The sequence below is a fragment of the Cannabis sativa genome, chromosome 1 (assembly GCF_029168945.1).
Source record: "Cannabis sativa cultivar Pink pepper isolate KNU-18-1 chromosome 1, ASM2916894v1, whole genome shotgun sequence".
Classification (NCBI taxonomy): Eukaryota; Viridiplantae; Streptophyta; class Magnoliopsida; order Rosales; family Cannabaceae; genus Cannabis; species Cannabis sativa.
In genome coordinates, this window is record NC_083601.1 from 20,359,893 (window position 1) to 20,369,218 (window position 9,326).

The 9,326-nt window shown below is 35.9% G+C and overlaps 2 protein-coding genes across 2 annotated transcripts; both read left to right on the forward strand.

Annotated features, from left to right (window-relative positions):
• Positions 1–524: 524 nt before the first annotated feature.
• On the forward strand, positions 525–3,847 carry LOC133030848 (uncharacterized). The gene is made up of 4 exons (XM_061103791.1): positions 525–1,162; positions 3,004–3,107; positions 3,199–3,253; positions 3,344–3,847. The coding sequence occupies exons 2-4, from the start codon at positions 3,013–3,015 to the stop codon at positions 3,845–3,847; spliced, it is 654 nt and encodes a 217-aa protein (XP_060959774.1). The 5' UTR covers positions 525–1,162; positions 3,004–3,012.
• Positions 3,848–4,593: 746 nt separating this feature from the next.
• Positions 4,594–6,665, forward strand: LOC133030869 (uncharacterized). The gene is made up of 7 exons (XM_061103827.1): positions 4,594–5,137; positions 5,222–5,306; positions 5,422–5,517; positions 5,631–5,729; positions 5,819–5,971; positions 6,046–6,222; positions 6,381–6,665. The coding sequence occupies exons 1-7, from the start codon at positions 4,617–4,619 to the stop codon at positions 6,663–6,665; spliced, it is 1,416 nt and encodes a 471-aa protein (XP_060959810.1). The 5' UTR covers positions 4,594–4,616.
• Positions 6,666–9,326: the final 2,661 nt, after the last annotated feature.

Here is a 9,326-nt window from a genome sequence, read left to right on the forward strand (position 1 = left end):
TTACCCAAATAATAATAAAAACAACAACCAAATCTTAATAATAAAATAAATAAATAAAAATAAATACAAGTTTGTAATAAAGAAAAAAATTAAGATATAGAAACAATAAAGAGAAAGAGAAAAAGAATTATATTGTACCCACTTTACTTTATCTATTTTAGTTTTTACCTTCATTTCTATATTCTTTATAATATACCCACTTTTATAGATGATGGCCCCATTATACCTCTTAAGTTAATGTAAATCATGTGCTACACTTAAGTAGAGGACAAAGTAGGGCTGTACAAAAAAATTTGTAAACCGCCTAAACCGAATAACCCGCCCAAACCGAACCGAAAAAACCGATGAAAATTACAAACCGAAATAACCCGAAAAAATTACAAACCGCCCAATTTGTTAATTGGGCGGGTTGAAAATAGGTCCAACCCGACCAACCCAATTTTGCACTTTTATTTTTTTTTTTAAACTTTTTAGTTTTTATTATATATAATATAAATGATTAAATATATAATAATATGATTTCGTCCCGTTACTGTACGGACACGGATTTCAATCCGTGATGTACTGTAACCGTTGGATGGGTAGTTAATTTGATCCAACGGTTGGGGTTCATGTAGGGGTTCATGTAGGGGTAATTAGGTATGAAAAAATGGCTACCGGTTACTTTTTTTGAAATTTAAATTTATTAAAAATGGAAAAGTGAAAAGTGACATCCATCCATCAATCAAGTCTAATCAACCGTCGTACTCCTCCACTCCTCCACTTCTTCACTTTCATTTTCTTTCATTGTTCTATTTATCATTCGTTTTTCCATTTTCGTCTCTGCTAGGGCAAAGTTCTTCCTCTTCTATTTTCTTTTCATTTTCCATTTTGTTTTTCCATTTTCTATTTTCGTTTGAGGTAGTAAAAACCATATTGTACATTGTGGTGACTGTGGTGTACATTACTCGAAGTGCCATTGTTGGAGTTGTTAGAGGGGGGTGTCGACGGTGAGTTATACATTACTCCGTTCTACTTTACATACATTTTCTTATTGACAGAAAAAAAAAATATATTTTTGAAGGGAATGTGGTGTTTTTCCATTTTCGTGTACTTAATAGTTTCATTTTGTCTCAGGTGTGGAGGTTGAGGTGGTGAAGGGAGTTTGCATATCTTTGTCGAGGTATTTCTTTGTCTCTCTCTCTCTCTCTATCTCTCTGTCTCTGGTTCTGTGTTTAAGGGAGTTTGCATTTCTTTCTCTGTCTCCCCCCGTGCATGTGTTGTGGTTCTTAGTGTAAAATGTACTGTGTGTTATGAGTTTTTTGTTTTAGTTATTTATGAATATGTGATTTGGTATTTTGATTGAGTTTGTTGCAATAAAGAGTTGCATTGTTTAAATTGAATTAGTTGCATTGTACTATAATTTAGGGGTTTTGATTTGGGTATTTTGATGTATGTATTTTTGGAATGTGTTAGTTGATTCGGTTGGATTTTAAATATTTGGGAATATGATAAATGGAGATTTTTTGAGCAATATGACAAAAAAATAATGCATGAGTTCTATAATATTAGGCTGGATGGTCTTTTAGTGATCTTATGATTGTGGAAATGATTTGGCTTTATTTGTTGTTTTTGGGATAAAATATGAAATTATCAAATATTGGTAAGTATGGTACCGATTTTAGAGGCACTATACTCATTGCAATGACAACTTTATTGATAACGAGCATAATGTCATACAATTTAAAGATCGTAATAGAAGTAGGAGATTAATATAAATAGGAGATATTATGAAACCAAACAATTTGTATCAAACAAAACAAGTTGTGTATTGAACTAAAAACTTAACACACATAAATTAGGAATACCATTAAAAATTCGGATAACAATAACTGAAAAAAATATCTGTTTAAAATTTTTGCAACCCCATCAAAGCTTAATGTGCATACTTGAGGGTATTGTAATCCAGTTCCTGGTCTTACAGTTCCTTGTCAATTATTTTTTTCTTTTTTCATGAGTGTACAGATCAAACTCCTAAACACCTTCAATTGACCTTCGCATTGCCTATAAACACAAATTTTGTATAATCTTTTGGGCCATACAAAAATCCTTAGTAAATGCTTGTCCTTTTTCAATTACAAATTTTGTATAATCCTTTGGCCATACAAGAAACTATATTTTACAACTTGTAAGAAAGATGTGATTCGAATTCAGTTTAGTGGCTTGAGAGGATCAAATTCTAGGTTGCTACTTGTATTTATAAAACAAAATACTTTGACAACTTTCTTTCTTAGATCTTTGTAGAGAATGGGGAAGTTTTCTGTACTAATTATGCTTCTTCTTCTTTTTGTGCCTTTACTGCATTTTGCATAAGTTTGGTACTGTACTTTGTTGGTGTTTTGTGTCCACGGATTTCCTCCACCATGAGTGAGAGGTCTCAATATATTTGGGAGGAGGTCACCCGTGGACATGTGAACCTTTTTGTCTCTTTTCCAAAAAATTAGAAATTGTTGTAATCTTTTTGACCATTGGCAAACTTCATGCTTAATTGAGGCCCTAAGAACCTCAAGATCTAGAGTTCCAAGATTTAATTGAGAAGGTCAATAATTTTTTCTAAATTTTATGTTACATATGTTGGCATCATTGTATGTTAAAAGTGAATACTGTATAACTGAGTTTACTGTGATGTTATTGTAATAGTATAGTATGTAAGGAAAATATGCTTACTTGTTGCGAAGGGAGACTAACAAGTTACAGAATCCATTATTTAGGCATATTGGTACATTGTACTTAACAGTTTCCATATAGTACATTTAACAAATAGACTATAGTACATATAATGATAGTATGTTATATAGGAAGAGATGCTTACCTGTTATTGTACACATATAGGAAGTTAAGTGTCGGGATGTCATGAATACACTGAAATGTTAGACGATTGCATGAATTATTCAAAGTCTTTGTCTTCCAATATTTTAGTGTTTTGAATGTTTGTTAATTAAGTTATTTTGTCTTGTGTAATAGGTTTATAAAATGGTATTTAAACGGAAGAGGGGGGCTGCTGCAGACAAAAAGGATGCAGCAGAGATAAAGAAGAAGGATCCGAAGGAAGCTTGGCCGAAGTACTAGTGAGTTATTTGTGGCAGTTATTTTAGTGGTAATATTTTTTGGTTTTGAAAATAATATTTATAATTCCATTCCTTTCTTTAATTGATGCAGCCAAGCCAATTTCTATGCTTATGCTGATGCACACAAAGAGAAACCTAAAGCAGATGTGAGTGACTTTGACTGTGTTATACACATTTAATATTTTTTATCTTTGATTTAGCGTACTTTTGTTAATAATCGAGTCTTAATATTGCAGGTGCTTCGTAGTTTTAAGGAGCAATTCAAGCTTCTTAGCGATGAAGAGATTGAGAATTGGGCTGCATACGAAGTCGAGGCTTCCCCCTCCAAGGTTGGTGGTAGAGGGAAAGGGAAGAAGGTGAAGGAGACATTATCTGCTGAGCCAGGGATTGACAACAACGAAGGTGTGGGGGACGTTCAAGTTTCTGGTCGTTGCTCATTCGAGCGTTTGGGGAGAATAGTCCCACTGCTCAACGAGGCTCAAAAAGAAATGGTGAGAAATGCCGGTTTCTCAACATTTTTAAGGGAGGATGCCCCGTACATAGACGCTAAGATAGTTAGTTGGCTGATCGATCACGTGGATCCAACCACTTCTCGGCTGGAGATATTTGGAAGAACAATCCAACTATCCTCCAAGCTGTTTGAGGATGTCATGGGAATCCGGGATGGCGGAGAACCCGTGGCAACCGAAAGTGAGCGTGACCTGGTTGAGTTTGACGTCCTCTTCAAGGCCAAGGACTAGAGGTATTCCACGACTTTGCCGGAGAATGAGCTCGGGGAAACCCAGGCGACGGTGACTACTGTTTCTCATTAAGTTTCTCCTTGTACGTATTGAACCGTGTTGCTTCGCCGAAGAATGGTACCGAGGTCGCACTAGCTACATGCATTCTTTAGTTGACATAAGGTCAATTAAGAAGAAGAATTGGGCGGCTATGCGGATATCGATATCTAATGAGCTCTCTACACGGTACAAGACGAAGAACACCAAAAATGTCTCCGGTTGCACGATATTTTTACGGGTAAGTTTTCGAATTATTGTGATGGTAGTAATTTTATTCTCTCGTGTACTGCCGTGGTAATATATGTATGCACTTTTGTTTGGTGGCGGCTTGTATATTTGACGCACGTAGGCGGACAGTTACTCACGTGGACCGAACTGTGGCTCCAATTGACTTTTGGACCACAAAACACTGCAAGTCAGTGTACAAGTGGATTCGAGACCAGGGTGGTCACACAAGTGGAAAGGTACATTTAGTACTTCAATTTTCTAATGCGTTAGAATTTTATTTGAGAGATATGCTAACTAGTTTTTTTGGTGTACTAAGCAGGTGAAGTTGACTAACACGTCTGTGTTACTGCCAAGTTTTGAATCCGTCGGTTGGGCAACCCACAAATGACGCAATATACAAAGCCGTGTGTGAGTTGAAAGATGAGGTCTTCGGCTTGATTTGAAGGTGAGCAGCGCAAAAGTACATTCGAAGGTACTCTCCACTTACCTTGGGAAGGGGACTATGAAAGAAGTGTTGGAGATACCTGAGACGAGCAAAGTTCAGCGCTCGCTTTCGTTCAACGGGGAGACCGAGAAGAAGGATGACGTGGGTGCCGAGGAAAAGGATGGTGAAGGGACGAAGGATGACGTGGGTGTCGAGGAAAAGGATGGTGAAGGGACGAAGGATGACGTGGGTGTCGAGGAAAAGGATGGTGAAGGGACGAAGGATCAATTGGAAGAGGATGTTGATGATGTAGAGAGTGTCCCTTCACTTAATCTATCAGAAGAGAAGGTCGTTGTTCCAACTAAGGTGGTTGTTTCTGATGATTCGTTTGAGGTTATGAACTTTTGGGGAGAAGATCTCCCCGCTATTGTAAAAGAGGAAGTTGAGCAGACAGTGAAGGATGATTTTGATGATGCTGCGTTCGAAAGATTCAAAGAATCTGGAGGGAAGGTGATTGGTCCGTTCACTGTGAAGAAGGGTTACTCAAATCAACAGTACGAGTTGTTCCGTTACATTTTCTCTAGCGCCAATGATCCGAGGTAATCTCATGTGTCATGATTTCTGTGTACGTAGTTGATATTAGTACATTCGTTTCGTTGTTGATTATTTGTTTGGTATTTCAGTGAAGTGTTAGCCCATTTTGGGAAGGTTGAGGTCGAGCGGATGTATTTCAAATGCATGAAACCGGAGACCGATATATCAAACAGTGTACGTAGAAGTTGGCATTTGGGTGCTTTGAAATTTGTAGTTCATTATTTTAGTTAATGCCATTTACAAATTGTATGAATGACAACATAACGGATATTGTTTGTGTAAATGTCAGGTCATTGATTGCTTTGCTCAAATCATGAATTTTCGAGAGAAGAAGCGCAACGGCATTGGAAGTAAGAGAACTTGGTTTATGCCCACCAGAATTTCGGTATGAAATTTGATATTTAAAAGTGGACATGAATCTTTTGTATTTGTCTTGTAAACTCGTTAAATCTATGTTTTTATTTAAAATGTAATCTATTATGTGTACTTATTGTGCAGAGCAAGTTACTTGGAAGAACGATGACTGTGGAGAGGATGGCGAAGGAGCAAGAGTGGTCCACTCTTTATTACGATGCAGATTTGAGTTTATGTCACACTGTAATTTGCATTTTCTTGAAACTTTTGTGTTGAATCAAATGTGTGTAGTTCAATTTTCCGATGACGTTGTTTGTTTTACTTTGTCGCAGATGGTGGTACCCCTACTGGATACCGATAGTGCTCCGCACTGGTTTGCGGCGAATGTGAGCATGGTTAATACAACAGTGGAAATTAGGGACTCGTTGTCTTCTGCAATGCATAAGAGGTCACGTCGGAGCACTCCGCGTAGAGATGGTATGCACGTGTGTACACGGTTTGCCATTTTATTAGTGTAATTGCACTAATCTCAACTGTGATTGTTTTAATTTTTTTGCAGCTCCAGACTTTGGACCAATTGTTTGCCCCTGTCAAGCCAGGAGACCTGAATTTCAGCGAGTTTGTAATTATTTCTTCAAGCAAGGACTACCCACAACAACAAAATGGCCACGATTGTGAAATGTTTGTAATGAAGTACATGGAATCACTGTTCGAGGAAAATGAAATATTGGAAGAGGTAATGTAATGTTGATTTCTTTAGTTTAAGTTTTCATCCAGTTAACTAACTGTTTATATTGTGAAAATTGAGTTGTCAATCTATTTTTTGATGGATTTGTTTCTATGGATTTGGTTGTCATGTGTATTACTGAATTGGTTTCCTAATGTACACTGCAGTTTGATCCTATTGAAGCCGATTTGGATTGTGTTGGGAAAATTGTCACCCACGAGAGTAACAAGGCTAAACATGCTGTGATGGAGGGAGTTAAGAAGCAATTTGGATTGAGCAAAACCAAAGTTCTTCCATCAACATCTACAACTATACCATTACGTAGTCCATCAAGGTCTCCTCGAGACCCCCGATTCAGCACAGCGAAGGCCAGGTCCGAAAACATATGGACTGGCAAGAGCAAGTCCCCGAAAACACGTCATTCTAAAAGGCTGGCCATAAGTAACAAGTAGTATATTACAATGATTACAAAAGTTACTTTATTTATATATTTACTATGTTCAGTACAATGGTTACAAAAGTTAGGTTTTAGGTCGTAAATTATATTTAGTCAGTCATGTTATATACTTGCATCATACTACTGTTAGGTGATTTGGAATTGCACTAATGTTGGTGATTTTATAATTTACTATAGGGCAAGACTTGTGGTAGTTTTTAGAATTTGGTGGAACTGATTATTATTATTGTATGGTCATTATTACTATTATTGTGAATATTATTTCGGTTGTTATACTTTGCCATTACTATTAGGTTTTGGATTTTTTTTACCATAACAATATGTGAAGTACATTATTCTGAAAATGAAACTAACCAATTTTACATTCTTTTTCGCACTATCTGTTTTAGTCCAATGATGTCCATAGCCAAAATAATAAAAATACTTATACTTATGTACTTTCCCATTATTATTGTGAATATTATTACTGTTGTTATATTTTGCCAGTACTATTAGGTTTTGGATAGTGAAGTACATTATTTTCAAAATGAAATTGACCAATTTTACTCCAATTATGTCCAAAATAATAAAAATACCTACACTCAACAACGAAGGCATTAATTCTGGCCTTGGACATAAATTTGGATCAAAAAGAGTAAGTACAGTACAATTATGAGAAATAATAACTCTGTCACACAATTTCCTTTGTAACAATTTTACCACTTCTAAATAATGTAATTAAAGGCTATAAAAAAAAACTGTTTTCCAAAAATGCAGTGTATAGAACATCAACCTTTACAACAATTATATGGATACCTCCAACATATTAAAAATTATAAACAATGGTACCAATCTATTCAACATTAAACACATAGTTAAAGTACTGTACAGTAATGAGACATAATAACTCTGGCGTTCACACAATTTCACCATTTGTAAATAATGCAATTAAAAGCTACCAAAATAAATAAAGGTTACTGTTTTTCAAAAATGCAATGTATTGAACATCAACGTTTGAAAATGGTAGCAATCTATTAAACATTAAACTTTGAAAAAAAAAGTTGAAGTATTTTTAAAATGCAAATTAGTGAAACACAACAATATTGACTAAGTTATTATGACACTTTTTGGATTATATTGTGAAAATTACCGATATTGACATTGCATTACTGTACTACGCACATATTGACATTCACAATCAATGACGAAATAGTAATTAAGAAATTTTTAATAGAACCAACTTAAATGCCTACCTTTCCTTTGAATTACGTCCTTAAAAAACATAAAATAAACATCATACCACATACAATATGTCTAACGAAATAAAAGTTGGCAAATGATGAAGAGGCAAATAAATATAATGAAATATAATTTTTTAATAATGTTTTCATGGTGCATCTTCTCTTTCTCCAAACTCCTTACTTGGTTTCGCAAACCGAGAGTAGTGTCTGCAGGTTTTTTAGGATGAGCTTGATCGATCCAACAAAAGTAATCACATCCTCGACTTTCGTTGTTCTCCTGAATTTAAAATAAGTACATCACCATATTTACAAATCCTAGTTTAAAATATTATTAAGGCGTTCGAAGTCTTACATAGTGCGGACATCCAAAGAAGCGACGACCCGAATTTGCTCTACTGCTAGAAGTCCAAACATAAGCTAGATCACCACAGTAGCAATGGGGGTGTCCCCCAAGTGAATTTTTCCATGAAGAGAAATCCCTCTCGAACCCGTAGGGGTCCTCTCCAGAACCAGCCACCATGTTTTTTTTTTAACAAACCAAATTAGGGTGTTAGTGAGGCTTGAAAATGAGTGTTTCCGTCGACCTTATGGTGGAAATAGGTTGTGAAAATAAATTTAGGGGGGAAACCGAATTTCTTTGAAAACGTTAGAGAGTATATTAAAATTGGGGAGCATATTTCGTGCTGCCTCTCAAATATTTGCTTCAAAGTCTTTGGTGCACTATACTTATATACAAAAAAGTAGTGTCAATCAATCACAAGCAGTCCAATCAAATTAAAATAATATTTTATGTTAACTCTATGAACAGTTAAAAGTACAACACATAAATATTTCTCCCCACATGAATAAACCACATATACGAAATTTGGTTTAGTTTGGTTTAATGGAATTGTATGAACTTTCTTATATTTTATGTTATGTCCAAATACACATGTTGGCCAAAATTAATAAACAGACTATGCAATACTTTTTCTGTATTAATTGAGTTTGCAATTTGTATGTTTATTTCTTTTAATCATATGACAACATGTATGTTAATTATTATAAATGTTGACCATACCGGAGTCCATACTCTCCAAACGAACATAAGCTGAAATATCATTTATACGGGGTCAAGTGTTGGGGTACCGGAATCACTACTCTCCCAACGAACTCACCGAATCCAGTTTGACCTGGGGTTGTACTGAGTGACACTCAACCATTGGTACGACTCACAATGTGACTTGCGGTGTTTACGGACCCGTTGACACACAATATGTACTGAAGTTAGCTTTGGGGTACGGGAATCACTACTCTCCCAACAAACTCACCGAATCCCGGTTCGACCTCGGGTTGTACTGAGTGACACTCAACCATTCGTACGACTCACAATGTGACTTGCGGTGTTTACGGGCCCGTTGTGTTTACGGGCCCGGAATCACTACTCTCCCAACGAA